Source organism: Chelon labrosus (genome assembly GCF_963514085.1).
Source record: "Chelon labrosus genome assembly, chromosome: 2".
NCBI lineage: Eukaryota > Metazoa > Chordata > Actinopteri > Mugiliformes > Mugilidae > Chelon > Chelon labrosus.
The window spans coordinates 27,526,773-27,547,877 of NC_140338.1; the positions used below are offsets into that span (position 1 = coordinate 27,526,773).

Genomic DNA, 21,105 nt, shown 5'->3' on the forward strand with positions numbered 1-21,105 from the left:
CTGCTGCTAGACACTGTTTATTCAGGCTTATGCACTCCTGTGTTACCTGGCTGCATCATCTAAGCGAGTATTTCTCCTTTGTAGACAATATTTTACTGGTAGCTGTGGTTAATCTTCCTGCACCATTACAGATCTCCTACGTAATTTCCATAGGCTGTAGTGTTGTTGGAAAAAAAAAAAAAAAAGTCCCAATGGAACAAAAAGTCACACATTTGCTCTAAACGCCTGTTTGGATCTGGGGCGGTTTTCCCGTGAGAAAACAGTGGAAACGGTAAGCATGTTACTGACTCGTCACATTCCCCCGGACAGCCAGAGCAATGTAACGCATTTCGAGAAACACTGTAACCAACTCCCTCCCATCCACACACACTATCTCTTTCATAATATATCCCTGTGAGAACGAGTTTTATACGAAGCATCTGTGTTGGCATGGTCTGCCAGTGAAAGTATTTGGACTATTTATTGGCTTTGTTGCATTTATTGACTGATACTGATGGCATCCACACACACACTTACACACTGAATATATAAAGTGGGCCTTTTGTAACGCATGTAAACGCTTTAAATCAATATCAAATCACATTTATCTGCCATGCATACATGTACACACGTGCAAAAAAAAATTCTCTGCATTAACTATTTATTTTTATTTATTGTGCTTTCTCAAGGGACCTCAGCCATGGACATAGAAGGGATCAGCCAGTGAACTAATGGTCCCAAAGCCGCTTCTCCAACCACCAGTTCACAGCTATACCCAAAAGGCTTTATTAATGCTTAATAAATACTTTTTAGGATCAACGTATTAATCTACTTATGTATTACCCAGGTTGTAAAAACATTGCTTTAATAGTTAGCATGCTTGACAAACTACATTCTGTAAAAGGGCGAAAAAACATTATTATTATTACTACAGGGCTAAACTTTGTTATTATTAAGCCTTCACAGGAAAAAAAAAAAAAAGAAAGAAAAAAGTCCAACACATCTGTAAAACCCATCTTGGGTCCTTAAAAGAGGTAGTTTCACCCTAAACCCAGCAGACTGCAGAAGGAGCCTGAGCTCGAGCCTAATCCCGTCACCAGAGCAGAGGACTGCTGCTGCTGCTGCTGCTGATGTGCTGTTTGACCTCAGATGCTCCTTCACCATGTGGAGTATTTACAGGGCAGCGAAAGAGCCTCTGACCTTCTCCCCTCACCAACCCCCCCCTGCGGTCACCTGGCTCTTCTCAAGCGGCCTGACAGGAGGAACGCTTCATCTGTCCACACGCTGCCTCCTCCTCGCCGAGACGCACACACACACAAACACACATTCCTCTATCTCTCATTTCAGCCTCCGTGACCTTTATTTCCTCTCTCTTCTTAAGAAATCTTAATTTACCTTCGGGGGCCTGTGGAGCAACTGCACTGGGCTTGTATTAGGCTGAGTGCCTTGCTGAAGGGCAACTTGACAGCAGTTGTTGAAGGAGAGGGGAGAACATTCGGCTGGTAACACTGATATGCCACTTCATACTTCCCTATACGAGAGCGGTGGGGCAGAGAAAGTGAGAGAAATGGTTTTCAGATAACTGTATGCAACAGATAGATTGTTCCTTTTTTTTGTCCTTGTTTAGGTTGGTGAAGAGCTTTTACAACTATTATCATTCAGATCTAGAAATTCAGACACTAAAACACACTACATCTACAAACTGCCCTTTTAGTTTTCTACATTACTTCCTCAGCTGCTCTGTATACCATTTATATATATTTTAAGTTCATTGAAATCAAGAACAAACTTCAGTCAAAACAGTTTAAATGTAGTTCATAAGTTGGTAAAATGAAAATGTTAACTTAGAGAACCTAAATAAAAAATAATAATTTGGTAAATTTTGTTTTAGCCTTTAGTCCAGTGGTTAACCAGCTAGCTTCTATTTACAAAAACTCTGTGCGCTTTGGCTTTTTAGTGCAGCTAGTCTAGACTCGTAAACCACAGTCTTACTGGTTACAAGCCTCATTTTCAACGACACACACACAAACACACATCTTTGTTTCTTCTAGCTGTTGAAACAAAGGAATGTGGTAACTTTCCAGGTGAATGAAAAAGGCCTTCAGTGTTTGACCTCTGCGACCTCTCCTCACTCAAACAAACTCGACTCTTATCTCTTTCTACTATCGGCTGGCAGAGATCATGCAGCTGTATAGTAATGTGTGTGTGTGTGCGGGTTTTTTTTTTTTTTCAACACACGCGTAGGTTTATTTGACCAGCTAGGGCAGGCAAGCTCCAGGGTCACGGTCATTCATTGTGTGCGTTATCAGGTCTGATGTCTGCGGAGAGACGGAGTGTAAACACTGAGTAAAGCTCTGTTTACTCTCCTTCTGAGCCCTTTCCATAGATTCTCCATTAGAGCTCACTCTGATCATCTACCAAGTGCTTTGTCATGTGGGCAGAGCGGGTAAAGGAGACGGGACGTATTTAGACAGAACGCGGCCTTACTTAAACAAGCCGCTTCGGTTTGTTGCGTTCTGAAATATATGGTGTCCATTTATCCAAGGCACCTTATGATGGCACACACTCTAAGTAAGTGGTTGCATTAGGAAGCAGAGAAACTCTAAGCTTCAATTATGCATTTCTGCAGACAAGACACTGAATCAATCATGCAAGAAACTAAATACCAGATTAATTAAACCACAATAATGGTTACTATCAGTACTAAAAATCAGCGATAAAAATCAGGAGGAAAACATCTAATTTTGAAGTGTTTGCTTGCAGTCAGACAGAAAGGGACGAGAGGAGTGGATGGAGGCTACATGTTAAGTGGATGTGATATTTTTCTCAGCCCCTACGCAGCACTACACTGTGGGAAGCAGAGAAATGGGGCTGTCACGTCAAACCTGAAGCAGGCTCAAAGTCTTTTGAATCCTGTCTTGACTACTAACATGGTCGTATGATTCTGTGCATTCACACCACGGTGCAACTGTGCGTTCAGATTACGATAACAAACAATGGTCGTGAAGATAAAACGCTGGTAGCAGTTAAAGCCCAGTTTCTTGCTCCTCTCTCGCTGCTGCGGCCACATTTACAGTAAGGCAGACCCGGACAAACACGGGGGGAGATATTGTGGGGAAAGGTCTGTTTACCTCTGGGCAGAAAAACTCCGCACTCTGTGAGGTAAAATAAACTTTCTCTTACGTGTTTATGTGACAGAACTGCAGCCTCTAAAAGGAGTTATTGTTCTTTAGCTTTCATAAGAGACCCACGGAAAGAAAAGCAAGCACGAGCAGAATCCATGTTTGTATACTTGAAGCAGATGTGTGTGTGTGTGTGTGTGTGTGTGTGTGTCTGATTTAACACGGTTGCATCAGAGAAGGATTGTTAGGAAATCCGATCATAAAACATCCAATGTTTTATAAGTTGAACCCTCTTTAACTACAGTGCATGCTCAGGCGTACAGGTTAGCAAATATGTCAGTCCACACAGGATTAGAAAATGTAACATTTTATTCCTCCAGTGGTCAACACTGGGAATTGCCGTGACAGCTATTTATTAGGCAAGAATAAATAGCTGTCATTTTTGTAAAACATAAGTGCCCAGGACACTTTTCTTTGTAATTCATCATTTATCATTGTTATCAAATCATCCTATTGGCCGTGTTTAAGCTTCTAAAAGGAATAGTGCAGCCTTTTGGGAAATATGCATTTATACGTATGTTATAAATATATGTTTTGCCAATAATGACATGAGAATGAATACCACTCTCTAATCTGTGGACTAAATGTGAAGGTACAGGTAGCACCCAGTTGGATTATCTTGGAATAGAGACTAAAAAGGCCTAGCCTCTGTCAAAGGAATTGTAAAAATGAACAAAAACCTAGAGTTTTTGCTCCTGACCAAGAAATAGCCTGGCACCAGCTGTCCTTGTGAAACAATTCTGCCCATTCTGGAGTTTGGATGTTAAATAAACCAGGTATAGCATGTTAAATGACTTAAAGGTGTCAGTAGGTTTCTGTTGCCGTTTGCCTTGTTAAGCGATGCTAACCATCTCCTAGCTGCAGCTTCACCTTTAACATTTCTTCATACTGCGTATAACTCTCACCAAGAAAATAAGCACATTCCCCCAAAATGTGGAATTATTCTTATACCCGTCTATGAAAACAAACAACCGTAACAACCCCAGTACTGTGGTTAAGGAGCAAGGCACAAAAATCAGAGCTGAGACATTCCGTCATATTTGCCAAGTAAAACTATAAGGACTGGAATTTCTTCACCCTCTTCAGACACACAAAAAGCACCTTTTTAAAAACACCTAAAACACGTTCTAATCTTTTTGTCCTTCACTCTATACTCTATTGAGTATTTTCCTGTCATTACCTGCCTACAGTATCTCTGAGGTTGTGTATATGTGTTGGTAATCCCCTCCTCTGCATTCCCCGGGCTGTTAAACCCGCGGGCCTCCTCCTGTCTTCTCCATCAGTCTGAGCAGTCAGTTGAAGTGGTAGTAATCAATTCCTTCTTTCAGCTGCAAAGACTTGAGGTTTTCCTCCAGAACGCCTCCTGTCATGTCCTACCAACGGAACACCGGCACCAGAGGAACAGAAAACAAATAATTCACTAGAACAACAAGTTATATAGGAAACATTGTCATTTGTAATATTGGCTAAATGTCTCTCTGCTGTGTGCTCCAGACAAAAGGTATTCAGTCACCTACAGTAGATTGGGTTAAATCAAAGTTTCAGAAAAGTTCAAACAAACACATTGGTTGGTTTAGATTATTTGACATCCTGCTGAAAGACCTGTGTGATTGAGCCTGGGTGTTTATGTGTGTGTGTGTCGTAGAGAACTACAGAGAGTGATTGAGTCCAGGTCTCCTTGTCCTCTGACTCTGATTACTCCTCCCAATTTCCATAATTGAGCAATTAGCAAAGCCCTTAGGCGGGGTCACTCCAGATTTAAATCTGAGTCTGGCTGGGTGATAAAAAGGTAATGAGCAATTCAACTGCCAGAGCAGCTGTGTATGTGTGCGTTATATTTCAATAAATTAATAAAATGATTGCCAGAGTAAAGGGCTGTGAAGTGTCTATGAGTACTGGCAGGATTGTGGACCACCAAATGAAACCCAAACACTGATACATTTAGAACGAACAGTGGCAAAAATATGAGATGTTTTCTCAAGCATCATGTGATAAAAGATCAGGCTGCTGTCTCTGCCTGTTTCCTGACAGCCTCCTGTGTGTTTGTGTGCACTATGTGCTGTACAGGGCACACGCCCTCGATCATTATGTTGTTAGCCTAGATTACAGACCTGAGGGACACACGGTCAGAAACAGCAAACATACAACACACAAACACGCTTTCTGCTTACCAGTTTAACACAGATGATGAAGGGGGCGGAGGCGTCCTTGTAGTGCACCACTGGGATTTTTGGCTTTGGTCTTTCCTGGAAGAATTTCAACAAAAAGATAGAGAGGCACAAACCATTAATAACAGCATGAATTTAATTCACTGGAATAAAGAGGTTGGATGACTGTCAAAAGCTAAATTCCCTGACCTTGCAGGCCTGCCTACTGTGAGTTAATCACAACAAAACCTGCTGTACGAGCTAGCCACAGTGAGCTCACCTTCGATTCCTCATATGTGTAGAAGCCTTTCTGGATCTTATTCTCGTCCACGTCACAAAAAGCTTTGACCTGATAAACACAACAGAATATGCATTAAATTCTGACACTTTTCACAACTTTCTCCACCGGTTCTATATACAGTAGCTTGTACGCAGAAAACAGAAAAAAAGTATGATTTGGTAACATACTTTCTTCTGATTGGTCGGGCTCAGGCATCGGTACAGCTTGCGGCCCTGTTTCCCAGCGTTCCATATCGTGACGTTCTCCCATTGGCTGAGAACCCTCTCCTGTAGGAAGTCCACTCGCAGCTTCCAAATAGTCTCCCTGGAAACAAAGAGGTTACTGATATGACGAGAGAAGAAGGTTAAACTCACAATAAATCTAGTGGAGGACGAGCATATAAATGATACTCATAAGTATGGACAGATCCAGTCTAGTATAGGGTTTAGGAAAAAGGCTGCACATTTTAAAGTTTATAATTTATTATAATTATAAAGGTAATTAGCTTTCTTGCCAAAGGTAAGATGAAAATGATCAATGTCTGGAAGATAAATATGAAGCTAAAGCCAGGAGACAGTTAGCTTAGCTTAGCATTAAGTCTGTGAAATAAGGGAGGCTTTGTTGGAAGGTATCAAAATTTGCCTGCAATCACCTCTAAACACGCACAATCAAAATGCTATACACGTTTTTAACTTTCTGTTTTGCAAGGGGTTATGTGGAGGACAGTTTCCTGGCTGGAAGTAGTGACTACCTAGAGTTTGCTCTGGTTGCCTGGCAACCTCTCTTTGATGACATATCCACGGTGACTTCTCATTTGACACCTAACAAGAACAGAAATAATAAAAGTTTCTAAATTGTGATTTTTTTTTATAAAAACAGAGAATAATAAGTATAGAGATTATTGCACAAACTTGAGTTAGTTAAAAGTCAGGACTCAGAAGACCAGACAAACTCCTGGGTCCTGTCAAATAATGATTGTATGTTTCTACTGCTTTAGATCAGCTATATAATCATCAGTAGTTACAACACGTTATTGTTCATTGTTCACTAGGATTTGGGTCATTGTGGCTGTTGTTGAACATGATACGCCCGCATAAGTCTCACAATAAAAGTTCCATTAACAAATGAAACGTTTAAATGTCCACTGAAACACTTAATGGGTTTTCATTTGCAATAGTTCCAGGCAGTTCTGAGTTTGTATGAACACAGTGATGCAGTAACTTTAACAGGAGAAACAGAAGCAGATCAAACGGAAACATTTGTTCACCAATTATACTTAAAGTTCCTTCAGATGAAGGGTTCTCTCTGCTCCTAGCCAGATTTCAGTTTGATTTTTAAAAAGCCCTTGTCACTGTTTGAGGAATTATGGTAACAGTGTCAGACTAGTGTTGTGATATCTAGTCTATACTGAGTGATAAGCAATATTATAATAGTAAACATCTCTCTCTTTTAGTTTCAACTAGACAAAGTAATTGATCATACATTATTGGAGTCAGTATTCCTTAATCTCATCAGTTAATTACCGCAGTATCATCACAGTAGATAAAAAATAAAGCACAAACTTACTGTTCACTGCATGTGTTTTTAAGTTGTGTGTATTGAAATAAGCTTGCTTCCTGCAGCTTGCTCGATTATTTGATCTTTATATGATCAGCTTTTCACGGCACACACAGACCCACCTTTGCACTAATATATATCTTTATGCTCTCATTGTGCTCTTAACACCTCCTCCTCACATTCGTAAACACAAAGAGGCACTGACGTTGAGTAATTATATGGACACGTTCACAGGAAGTACTCCGCTCTCATCTCTTGATGTGAGCTTCTCACTGCGTCTAGCAATGGGCCTCATGTGGCAAACAAACCCAAATCCACCACCACCAAGAAGCCGGGTGGTCTCCAGATTCCTTTGCAATGCATTCTCTATACGGGCTTTGATTCCAAGACATGGCAGCAACATGGTAGAGATTTACTATACACACACTAAAGCCTTCCACTCACATTTATAAACACAGCCTTTTCGTGTCAGAAGAACAGTTGCTCTATGGCACAGTTTTTTTTTTAAACTTCTCACTTCACATGTCAAACTGCACAGTTATATTTGTAAGAATGTGAGACAGAGACGGAAATAAGATGATGGTTTCAGTTACTAAAGAGAGGAAGTAAGTAGGCAGTGAATGGGAAGGAGTGACACGAAGTGGGGGAAAGTGAAAAGAAGACAACCTCGAAATAGACCTTCAAAAATAGACAGATGATAGATGAAGACTGAGAGGAGGATGAAGGGGTGAAGAAGTGCGTCAACACCGGGAAAATATACGAGCAGTGGGGAGATGCAAGTGGGGGAGGAAGGAAGGAAAGAGGGATACCAGGAAAAAGGTGAAACAGATGAAAGGTAAGGAGGTGGGCAGGAAAGCCCTTGTCCTTTGGTGTGTTTCATATTTAGAAGCAGACCTACACACGCACACGCCTCCACGCAACAGCAGGGATGTCAGCTTCACACACACACACACGACACGTCAAACACCTCTGCTCACAACAAGATCCGATTCCCTCCCAACAGCATCGGACAGATACTGAACATTCCACAGAGAGAAGAGAACAGGTTCGGATTCCTGATTCACATGCTGGGAAAAGGGGCTGGAATTCCAAAACCATAGTCGGAAAATCTCAAGATTATGATAACATGCATCTATGTGTGTGTCTGTGTGTGTGTGTGCTTGTGTGTGAGAGTATCGAGCCCTGAGAAACTGCGGGATGCCAGTGGGCAGCTGTGAGTAGGTGGAGGATCAACACGGTGTCCAAGTATGTGTGTGTTCTGTGTGTGTGAGACCAGCTCAGTGGGAACCGGGGTGTACGGTGAGACTGACTCTGTTACAGAGTGAGTGGCGGCCTTCTCGTGGTAACGATAAACCAACAGGCACCGGTCGACCCTCGACAGGCCCCCTCCCTGACGAAGACTCTGGTAGAAGAAGAGCAGGTCCTCCGGGACTCCCTGGGCACAAAGAAGTAAATGTTGAGCAAGATATGACAAGTGAGAACTATTGCAAAACTAATGAAGAGCTGGCTGCTGTAGTGGGAACAGAAAAGGAAGTAGGAAGAGATTGCAAGTGTCAGTATTCTCCAACCAGAATCCTTATTTTCACACTATTCCTTCAGATATCTGACATTTGAGTTATCAACAATGTAAATCACCTCAATCAGAACATCCTGTTTGGCTCAACTCGGCCTGATAGAAAATAATTCTCAATCACATTGAGCGGACTGGTGTAAACTGTTGATAATCTGTTGAATAGGAAAATATTAGTGCCTAATAACCATGTAAACTATTGATTCAATAGTTTCTCTCCGGGTGGAAAAAAACACATTTTTCCCATCGATGGAATTTCGTGTTTGGGCAAATATATTTTTCCACAGATGTGGCAGAATCACTTGGTGCATGTCAAAAAAGAACTGAATTCTGGTTACTGTTTAGGGAATGTCAACACGACTCAATTCATGGAGCGTCCATGTAAACTATTAATTTGGAATCTCTAATCAGAAGGATTTCAATCAGGCTGATCAAATAGTGTCAATGTAGAGTAATGTAGCCACTGATTTAGAAGCGTTTGGCCCAAATATAAGCTCTTTTGCCATTGGATGTAGTGAGATGACATGTTGCGCAGACATGTTCATTTCAGTTATATAACACTTTACAAACTAGGAGTGTCAATCATCACCTTGCCTCCTTCGTCAAACGGTCCAACCTTCAGATACCATTCTCTTGAGCAGAACCATGTCGGCATGACGACTGTGGGCCCATGAGATGTGTACGCCTGAAACCAAAAAGAGTTCCGATTAGATCACAGAAGACACTATTCATTCATTAGCGAACAGGTGAAGAAACACACTTTTATAGTATATAATGTATAATGTAGCTGAATTACACAGATCTGAGAGTTTCAACACAAAACAAACACTGTAATCATCCTAAATGTTGAAATTATGGCAAATCTCTTGTGTTATGTTGCAATAACTGCTTGGGTTTAAAATTGTGTTTAAATGTAGCGTTATATAAGCCATACACTTACACAATTTAAATTCAATTTCGTGTTGTTTGTTAAACCCTTAAAGATCGGATTTTGATTTATTAACAGGATTCATTCATTCATCTTCTGTAACCACTTGTTCCTGTGAAGGGTCGCGGGGTCTGCTGGAGCCTATCCCAGCTGTCATCAGGCGAGAGGTGGGGTACACCCTGGACAGGTCTCCAGTCTATCTCAGGGCTAACACACAGAGAGACAGACAACCATTCACACTCACACACACACCTACGGCCAATTTAGAATCACCAGTTAACCTAACCAGCATGTCTTTGGATGGTGGGAGGAAGCCGGAGTACCTGGAGAGAACCCACGCAGACACAGGGAGAACATGCAAACTCCACACAGAAAGGCCCAGTCGGCCCATGGATTCGAACCCAGGACCTTCTCGCTGTGAGGTATCAGTGCTAACCACCTCTCCACTGTGCCACTGTACTTTTAATAGGATTCACACAGTCTATTATTTAGTCTGTGTGAATGAAGTTAGGTATCTATTTGTATATGTCTCAGACTATTTTAATCAAAATTCCCATTGCCCTTTTAAGCCACAGTAAACGATAAGGTTTCATTTTGGGAGTCAGGAGGGAGAGGAACAAAAGGTTCTCTCAAAAGCAAAACCCAAGTGTTTAATTTGGTAGAAGTGTGTAAATACAGAACAGTTTTCACAGCCATTATTTTGTCATTAAGTAATAGTTAAACGCAGGTGTTTCTTACTGCATTAAGGCCCCACTACCAAAGACTGGTAACACCTGTAATTACCTAATATTTCAACTGGTGGCTGCAAAAAAGAAATATATTCTGACTTGACAATTACGCAGTCGTATAATTAATATGAGGTAATAGTCATTTGTAATCCTAGAGCTAGTGAGAAATCAAGGGAATTTACAGCAGGACCAGTTTGTCTGTATTCGGAAACACCCACTTCTACTTTTTACTAGTAGGTACTGCAGCAGCCCTCACAAAGTACTTTCTACTTGGGTCCTCTTGATCATGTTTGTACTAGAACTTCGTACCAAATCATTGTCTCTTTAACTACACAGCCGTGCTCTTTTCACAGGTCAGTCACTAATATGTACAGAGTATTGTGGGTCAGAATTGTCCAAAAAAATAAAACACGTTGTCTAGCATTCTGCAAAATGTGCCTAGACAGTTTTGACACACTGCATCTGACATGGCATACTATGTACTGAGAATCACCAATTCTTTCTCTGGAGCACAAACTAATACAGTCATTTTACAACATAGACAGATATAAAAAGATAAACATGTAAATAAAGTTCACAAGCCTGCCCTTTATACAGACACGCGGCCCAGGAAACAGCTTTTTTTTTTCTTTTAGAAAAAGGAACGTCTTGTCATGACTACAGATCATAACATCTAGATCAGCCTAAACAGATAAGCATTTAGCTGATGGCTCTGGAGAATTAATGTGGCTTCAAATGAAGAGAGACTGTGCTCCCTTACAGAAGTGTGTGCTTCCTGAAGCGTGTAGGGGAAGGATACACACTTCCACACCATCTTTGACTAATGAGTTTATTTTGGCATTTCCTTCTCTTTCTGACTGTTAACGCTTTAATACATCAGGAACACATTACGGGCCTCTGTATTTTTTATAAGTAAATCTGTTTGTTGCCCTGGTTCCTCCTTTCCTCTATGTGTGCCTGTGTGCATGTGTTTTCTAAGTAATGTTTTGGCATTTTGAATCTGAGGGTCATTCCAGGCTGATCTTCTTCTTCCTCCAACTATCACTGTATTTGTGCATACTGTGTGCATGAACATGTGCATGTGAAAACTACTGGATGACAGGAATGTATCACAGATGAAGAAAATTGTGCAAAACATGAGTTCAGCCAATCGAACAGCTGGACAGAATCTAGCGAGTGAATGTGTGTGTGTGTGTGTCCACCTACGTACATCCCGTCACCCTTCTGTTTTAATGTTGCAACATTTTGCAGATGTAATCTGCGGCCAAAAGCATGAATAAGAGGAATATGAGCAAGTTCTGGGAAAACAGGGGGTAGAGGGAGAGAGTCAGAGTGGATGTGAGTAGTCAGCAGGGCAGGGAAGGTTTTGGATAACCATGCCTAATGTTCTGCAGATGAATAATCAACTGAAACATGCAGCACACTGTGTAGATCTCTGTCTTAACTTAGTTAGGTTCTGTTCTTGCGTCTAGAAATTGAAAGTAAAGGCAGATAAAGAAAAGAAAGAGAAGGGGAAGGAAAAAGGAGTGGCTTTCAAGCCTGCAGAATCAATGCATGATCTCATTCTCATGCTTCATGAAACTTAATATCACATAAATATCCTGGAATGTCTGCTAAAGAGTTATGCAGACTGTATGAGAGCGTATGTGTGTGTGTGTGTGTGTGTGTTTGGGAGAGTGTGAGTGCAGGTTGTCTCCTTGGTGATCATGTGTTTTGTTAAGTCAGAGACTTCCATCTCTGTGTAAATAGAAATAGTTCCTGCGTATCGATGTCACGCTTATCATTTGATGAGTAATATGACTATTTGAGATGGTAAAGATAGTCTGTGTGTAAAGATTTTCATTCCTTTAAACAGGCCCTTAAAATTGGTTATGAAACATAACAGTCATTTAAAACAAATACTTCATGTAAGAATTACTTTGTTGTCTGCTAGGAAGGCAAAACTACCTAAATCTTATCAAACTGACTGGCTTGTGCTGGATCACATCATCATTGTTGTATATTTGTGATTGGTCACTTGTAGAAAGTCATAGTCATTAATTCTTGCCCACAGAAAGGCTGGATTATGACCTCTCATGGCTTGTTATCTGTCAGAACTTGACTGATATACAGAAGTGGGCAGCAAGGTGTAGCTTTAGTTTTCATACTGACAGCGCCAAACCTTTAAAGTTTTCAAAAGTGAACTAGAGAAGTGAAGTAGAGATGCTCCAATTCCACTTTTTGTCAGACTAAGTTCATGTACTTATGTTTGGGTACTTACCGAGTTCTTGATAATGACTTTAAAAACATGTTCTCTTCTCAGATCAGAAGTTATGACTACACTGATATCAGATCTGCAGTGGGAATAGTAGTAAAATAGAAGGAACTATATCTATTAAGTTAAATCATACTCCTGTAGAATCAAGTCTGCAGAAGGAGAACCGCATCTTAAACCAGTTCTATTTTATACGTTTTCTTATTGCGAATAAATTATTTATGATTGAACGCCATCTAGCTGTGTGGTATCTGGGTCCTGGTGTCGTGTACTATACAGTACAGATGCTACAGAAACAGAAGTGCTGTCTTTTTTACTTTACACATTCTTCTTGCTTGCCAAATCCTGGCAACTACATTTTCCTCAATGCAAATCAACCACTGACAGAGTCAGTCTTTTGCTGGGGCCAGGATGACAGTAAGTGTTTGTGTCCCTATTTTAGACTGTACCATTTGTACCAGCCTTGTGTAGCTCTACCTAGCCTCCCTGTTAATAGCAGGTCTTCCGGTTTCCTTTTTTGAACGGCAGTGCAGGGTGCTGCCACCTGCTGGTAAACACAGTCATTTCCTCTGACACAGAGCATACCTGCTATACTTGTCTGCTGCCTGTAGCGGTGAGTTCAAGGACAACCAGACTACAGAGACGCGACACAGTGTCAGTGAGCCTTTGTCGTCAGTAGTTCTTTGACATCAGCCGGTCAATAGTATTCAGACTACAAAGACTCGAAACCTTCTGGTTCCATAATACTGCCCTTACTCGCATAGTAAAACTATTTATATCCACTTCAGGCTTTCGACTGTAAATAATTTTTGTATCCTTGATGTATTCACCCTTGTATAGTCTTTTCTTACCTCACTCCATTTAATATCTTACTTGTACTTTTTCAACGCCTTGCCCTGCCGCTATAACAACTAAATTTCCCCTCCAGGATCAATACGTTCTTATCGTACACATATTTCAAAATGGTTTCTTCACATATGAAGTTCCCAAGACATGTAATCCTTCAAGTGTTAAAGCGGTGTTCCTCTTTAATGTGATAGTAACACCAGGGTTTTTCCTATTACACGTCTGATGAATGTTGGACTCAGCAACATTAGGTCATGGTGACCCACACTTGTTTCCTCCTGGCCCTCCATGCTGTTGCTCCAATGCGTGCACTTTGAAGAAGAAAAAAAGGAGCCCCGAGATAACAGCAATCAGGCCTCCATTTAAATCAACAATTGCCACAGGAACTCCACAAACATCTGTTTCTTTTTTGAGCCATAGAGCAGTTCAGTATGAAATGAAAGACATTTGTAATGCAGTGACTTGTAGAAGCTTTGTATATTGTTAAATGGATTCATCTGTTTACAGCAATTACATATATTTCAGTAATGTTAATAATGGCGACCCTGATACACAGGTGCGGTACAATAAGCACTATTAATCTGAATCAGTTGGAAGTTTGCAGTATTTTTTGTCTGCAATCAACTTTTCCACATCCAGCAGCTTCTTATTATTGACTACCCTGAGCAGACAGCTGGCAGCGTGACCCGTTTCCTCTGCTGAGACTGTGATGGACAGAAAGGTCAGGAGTGATGCTGTGTCCTCCCGCTGGTCCGCTGCCACATTTCCGTGGAAACTGTGCACAGCAGGTAACGTATCCTGTTTCTGTCTGACCTCGTAGCCGCCTGACACGCGACCTCTCGCATACACACAAACACACACATTCATCCACTTCAAAACACACGTACTGTGCCAAGCTGCGAGTATTTACCTGTGTTGTGAGCTGCTCCTGAGTGAGTGTGTTGATCCAGCGAGTGTATCGCTCTGTAGACCCCTCTGGCACCCTCTGGACTCTGCAGCCAATTAGCTACCATGAAAACACACACATTCTGTTTTTTTGAAAACCGCTGAAAATGTCTCTGGAATACAGCTTTCTACATTTTGTTTTAGTAGGTCACTGACTACAGTTACATAGAAATTTAACCCGACTGATATCCTTCATTAGAGATTCCTATTTCATTTTACTGAAGATATACACCGATCAGGCATAACATTATGACCACCTTCCAAATACTGTGTAGGTCTCCCTTGTGTCTCCAAAACAGTTGTGACTCATCAGTGAATGGACATGGGCCTTCTGAGGGTGTCCTGTGGTGTCTGGCAACACAGTGTTGTTAGTGGGGGCCTTTGGGTCCTATGGGTTGAGGGGAGGGGCCTCTGTGGATCATCCCACAGATACTTGATCAGTTTGGGATCTAGTGAATTTGGAGGCCAGGTCAACACCTTGTGATGTTCTTCATGTTTTTTTAGTTGTTCCTAAACCGTTTTTGTGTGTGTGTCTGTCTGCATCCTGCTGGGGATGGCTGCTGCCATCAAGGAGTGTCATTGCTATGGGGTGGGGGTGCCTGGTCTGGTCTAGGTGGGTACAACATGTCTAAGTAACATCCACATGAATACCAGGTCCATAAGTTTCAGTCAGTGGTTTTAATGTTGTGGCAGATCAGTGTAAAGTATGCTTTTTCATGCTCCAAATCATCAGCCCGCTGTGGACTGTCATATCTGCCAGAAATATAATTGCAGAAGAAATCTGATTCCCCCAACATTATTGAGAATACTGAACTCATTCAACAGAAGCAGACGCACGCACTGGCCTCATCTGTTCCAACTTTGTTCATCTTTTCAAAGACCTCGTTGTACAACTCGTTGTTTTCAGCCATCGTCGCAGACACAAGCCAGTTCTGTTTTGCTGCGTCTAAGTTTCTGTCCTGGAAACTTGTCACGTAATCTGATGTTTATCCCACATGGAAAAATGTATTCATTCCATCCAGAGAGAGAAGTGATCAGATAAAGCATTTACGTTATTAGGTGCTATTATTTTCCTACTGAACGTATTTTCAAAAGTTTCCACCAGCGCTCTCAATGTCTGTTCTGACTGACCTGGTCATATGAGGCATTTTTACTCTGAGTGGGCTGTTAGTCTGAGTATAAGTTGAATACTAGAGTCCATGTGAATGCAACAAATGTTTAGCTGCCCAGATAAACCCAAATTACCTACAAATCTGGTAGCAAGCCTTCATGTTTAAATGCAAATTTGGGAATTTTAAAAACTTGATCATTTGTGATATATCTTCACATTTGATATGCTTAAGAATTCATCAGTTTATCAAGAAGGAGAACCTAAGACACATCCGTTGTGTACTCCTGCTGAATACTTTAAAGTTAAGAAGTATAAAGGGTCTTACAAAACAAAAAGTGAGGCAAAAGTGAGCCAAAAAAACAACAGCCATTTTTACGATGGACCATAAAAAATTAAAGTCACAACAGAAAGGGCCATGTTGTTTGCGCAGGGCGGCAAGTCTGCTGTCTCCATGCTGCCTCCCTCACTTCCCTCACACACACAACCTTTAACCTATGACCTGGTAGGGCTACAGAACGCATCAACACCGGATACTCGCACTGTTCTGCGTGCCAACTCCGCGCAAGCATGCACACACACGGGCTGACTCACAAAAACAACAGAAATATCTCTTATTTTCAGAGAGATGTGCCAGACAGAAAGGGAAGAGAAGTCAGGAGGGAAGAAGGGAAGGAAGTGAATGAGCAAATATTAAACAAGAACCTACCGAGTTCTGGTGGAGAACAGATGCGTCGTACTGCAGGCGGATTCTTTGGGGCAACATAATGTCATCCTGAAGACGAGAAAAATGATTTGAAATGTATTGGCAAGATTAATTACAAGTGTTCAGCAACATATGACAAAACATTTTTCCAAATTCCTTATTAGCTATTATACTTTAGAAAACAGGTACACTCACTGTGCATTGGTCAAACTATTTAAATATAATTATCAGAGTGATATTTTATCTTATCATAATTTTAATATGCCCTAAAATCTTCTTTGTTGTCACTCATGGAGGGCGCTGCTTCTCTTTTAGCTAGCAGGCTATCTACACAGACATATAGCTAGAGCGGTCAAAGAATGTAGATGAAAACAGTATTTAAATAGAGCTAAATTTAAATATGGACGTAATATCACAGCACAATAGAAATACATGCAAATGGTGAAACAGAAGCAGCTGACTGTTTTCTGAGAAAGCATTGTTAGTGTCATTGAGTGTTTTTCTGGGAATCGTCTGTCAGATGGAAACAGTTATGACAGACAGATATGACTCAAGGACTTAAACAGTAAGCCATCAGAGGTCAGAAACTCAGATGGCTGCGGCCTTTTATTGCAGATGTGACAATTACGCCTTCAGACGAGCAACCGCACCAACACACATGTACAGTTTACTGTCTAACACTGTTCTCAGACCATTAGTCCTGTGTTATGACAGGTCGGTCAAACAGTCACTGTGCTGAGGTTTCTGTGTGAATGTGTGTATTGTGTGTATACTTGGACAACCTGATACGACAGAATTTGTTTTGACTCACTGCTGCATGACATATAAAAGACATCTGGAGAGCGAAATGAAACCTGTTATCTCTGATACACACACACTTACCGCATCCTGAAAGCACAAGAATTGTCCACGACTCTGAGATATGGCCTTATTCTTCGCGTAGCCCACTGTAAGACAAAAGAACATTGTATGTTTCTGTTTACATGACTCACATTTGTATACGCCTCAGTGTGCCAACTGCTTCCATTTGTAGGCGTGCTAGCATTTATCATATCCAACCATCAAATGTGGTAACGCGGAAAATATCAACATTGCATTAACATTTGAGTAAAGGGACTTTCTTATGCCTCCGCACTGGCGACAGCAGCGCCATGAGGGACTGTGTTTCTCGGTTGTCCATCTGTTGGCTCAAGTCTTGTAAATGTGAGATCTCATTGATTAATTGATGGATTTTTTATTTTTTTCAAATTTGGCATTCATTTGGACACAAATCTTTCATTTCAGCTCGTGGATGAATGTATTAAATTTCACGGTCAAAGATCAGCACCTCCAAGCCTGAGGCCATGGTCCTCAGTCAGGAAAGGGTGGATTGCCCACCGCGGGTTGGGGAGGAGGTCCTGCCTCAAGTGGAGGTGTTCAACTATCTCGAGATCTTGTTCACGAGTGAGGGTAGGATGGAGCGGGAGATCGACAGACGGATCGGAGCGGCGTCTGCAGTGATGCGAACCCTAAACCGGTCTGTCGTGGTAAAGAGAGAGCTAGGCCGAAAGGCGAAGCTCTCAATTTACCGATCAATCTACGTTCCAACCCTCACATATGGTCAAGAACTTTGGGTAATGACCGAAAGAATGAGATCGCGAATACAAGCAGCTGAAATTAGTTTCCTTTGCAGGTTGGCCAGGCTCAGCCTTAGAGATAGAGTAAGGAGCTTGGACACATCTGGTAAGGATGCCTCCCGGAGAGGTGTTTCGGGCATGTCCGATGGAGGGATGATATCTGCCATCTGGCCTGAGACTGCCTGGCCTGGGGATTCCTCCAGAGGAGCTGTTGGACGTGGCTGGGGAGTGTGCTGTCTGGACTTCCCTGCTGAGGCTGCTGCCCCCGCAACCCGGATCCGGATGAGCGGGAGAGGACGACAACGAAGGCCAACAATCAAGGCACCAGTGACAAAGTGCAGTTTTGGCCATAACTCAATTTGTGAATGCAAAATCTCAGGTACGCTTGAGGGAATCCCTTCAAATTTAGCCCAAACATTCACTTGAACACAAGGATGATTTGTTTAGCATGTATAGGTCAAAGGTAAAGGTCACTGTGACTTCACAAAGTGCTGACCACAACTCAGCTCTTAAATGCGATATCTCAGGAACAACTTGATGGAATTTCTTCAGATTTGGCACAAACTTTCACTTGGAGTCAAGGATGAATTCATTAGGTGTGGTGCGGTATCTCAGGAACACCTGGAGGGAATCCCTTTAACATTGGCACTGACATTCACAAGGATGGTAGAAAAAAAAAAGTCTCTGGGCACAACTCGAGTTGTCAATGTAATATCTCAGGAATGCCTTAATGGACTTCCTTCATATTAAACACTAAAGTTCACTTGGACTCAAAGGGTCAAAGGGTTAAAGGTCAAGGTCCCTGTGGTCTCACACAGTACTTTTTTTGGGCTATAACCTGTGAAAGGAAACATTTCAGAGATGCCTCAAGGGAACCTCTTCAAATTTGAAATGTTCAGAATTTGTTGGTCAAATGTCAAAGGTCACAAGGAAATCACATTTTTGGCCACAATTCATGAAATAATTTTCTCATTATAACAAGTTTTACACCAATATCTGATATGAAATAATGACTGGACATATGAATAAAATTAAATTTTTTACGTTTTTTTTGTGTGTTTTTGGTTTATCCATCCTTCTGGCTTCTCACAAATGACAAACTGTTAAAGTCATAGTTTCTTTTAATACTCAAATTTGAACTGGGAATCGATCACTGATCAACAGTCTAACTGACCTCCCCTGGGCTGGGCAGAATTGTGACCGGAGATCACCACTGAGATGCCTCTTGCCTCCAGCCTGTCCCTCCAGCCCTCCACCACTTTTCTGGAGTCGTCCTGAAGGACACGTACACACAGAATTCTGTTGAGGTTTCACATTCTGAGATAAACGACACATTTACAGGTGTAAATATGCAAACAAACAAAACAAACGCACGGTGCTTGCGTCGTCAAACACTGACAGCTCCATGGCTCCAGTGAAGTCTTGGTCTGATACGGCCTGTAGACACTCATCCAGCCAACACGATGCATTGTGCACCGGCATGATAATACTCTGGAGACAGAAAGAAGAGAGAAAGTCTAAACTTGGGGCAACTCATGTTTTCACAACCAGAGAAAAACAGAATAGAAAGTGCAAACAGTAAGTTCAGGAGGGAAGTGAAAATGAGTCAAAATGCGAGTGTGAAAGTTGCACGGATTACACTGAAAAGGGCACAAAGAAGTAACACAAAAGTGAAAATCAACAATTTGCAATTTTTTCAAAGTGCAAAGCAATGGCATCAGACGTGAAGTACGCGTGTGAATGCGCCTGTGACCTAATGAGCATGCATTGAGATTCAAGGGTTTACATTGAATCTGGAGGCAATCTGGGTCACACGGTTGCATTACTTTTGGCAGTGTCCAACCAAGTGTGTCTTGGCCACACTGACGGAGCACCTACTCAACTAAGGAGCTGCCCAAGTGTTTACATCCACGTCTTATCAGAATACGATTTGGATTTCATTAAACTGTCTGAATACCTAAATCGGATAGTTGTACAACCAACCATAGACAACACTCTCATATATTTTTTTTCAAAACTGTTGGCTTGGCACCAGGATGGTGGTTTTGACTTGGCCAATAAATTTCAATCCAATCAAGGGTCTCCAGGATGTGGTTGATGAGCAGCACACCTTCATAGGTCTAGTGCAGTCCATGCCTTGATTAGTGCCAATGCAACTTCAGGCAGGTAGTCATTATGTTATGGCTGATCGGTGTACATATGGTGGACACAATATTAGATTTAAACGTTGCTGCCCACTAAGTTCATCTTTTATTTTACTCCATTCTGTGGTGTAAACAACATGACATACTGCCCATACCACTTCTGCTTTTTTATCGCTCTTTCCGTCAGTGCTAAGCCCCATCACCCACCACATCCACCGCGCTCTTTTCCGCCTCCAGGTCTTTTTCTTCAGGCAGTGCTTCAGCTTTATTTCCCTCTGTACGGAGCCGCTTCGGTGGGCTCACGGCCATCTCCGACCCTCCGTCCTGCTGCCCCGACTCTTCGCTGCTCATTGGCGCACAAATTAAAAAGCTACGACGCTTGACTTTTGATTAAAATGTTCAAATATGAGAGGTAGCAAACGAAATGCACCGGTGAAGCTACGTTAACCGGATGTTTATAAAGGTAGCCGGTGTCGCGGAGTGAGTTACGCCAACAACACGTGGATAAAAATGTCTGTAAATCCTTATTTTGCAGCTTTTTCTTAATATGAAATCCACCAGTGGCGACCAAGAATGTCACCTCAAACGTGTTTTGTCAATTTTAGTGGCGGTCATTGTATCTGTTTGCCCCGAACCTGCAGCTCAAACCCGCAGCGTGGACTGCAGCTTCACTACTTCCGCAAATAATGACTCTCGAGCGCTCATTGGCTCTGGCAAAACACGGACAGGAACTTGATTGGCTGAAGATTGCTATCAATCATTTAAAACAGTGACGTCTATGGCTGAGAGAAACATCTTTAGCCCGCCTCTTACTTAGACTTAGACTTAGATAAACTTTATTCATCCACAAGGGAAATTGCTCACTCCTCTATTCATTGAACCTGAGAACAAATGTCACCCATTTGACCTCCTCATTCAATCTTGAAGACATATGTTTTTTATTATTATGAAAATTATGAAATTAATCCTGTGGTAATAAAATTTATCTTGTGGTTAATATGTTTGTCTTGCATGTAAATATTTCCATTCACATGCAAAAATATCAGAATATTTCAGTCATGGAAATGAACTCCATTCTCCATAAACTCCATAATTCTATTAAAATGTCTTCACTT

General features: G+C 41.6%; 1 protein-coding gene across 2 annotated transcripts; it reads right to left on the bottom strand.

Moving 5' to 3' along the window:
• Nucleotides 1-3,298: 3,298 nt before the first annotated feature.
• On the bottom strand, nt 3,299-20,760 carry b3gntl1 (UDP-GlcNAc:betaGal beta-1,3-N-acetylglucosaminyltransferase-like 1). 2 transcript variants are annotated; one of them, XM_084569633.1, is made up of 12 exons: nt 20,198-20,760; nt 19,221-19,337; nt 19,021-19,120; nt 17,113-17,177; nt 16,234-16,299; nt 14,382-14,477; nt 9,305-9,400; nt 8,456-8,580; nt 5,777-5,912; nt 5,589-5,657; nt 5,333-5,407; nt 3,299-4,534 (listed from the first exon to the last, which is right to left on the bottom strand). In XM_084569633.1, the coding sequence occupies exons 1-12, from the start codon at nt 20,339-20,341 to the stop codon at nt 4,454-4,456; spliced, it is 1,170 nt and encodes a 389-aa protein (XP_084425759.1). In that variant the 5' UTR covers nt 20,342-20,760; the 3' UTR covers nt 3,299-4,453. The 2 variants fall into 2 exon arrangements, with proteins under 2 accessions (XP_084425759.1, XP_084425760.1); XM_084569634.1 differs by lacking the exon at nt 14,382-14,477 and having other exon boundaries at nt 4,402-4,534.
• Between the last annotated feature and the right edge of the window lie 345 nt (nt 20,761-21,105).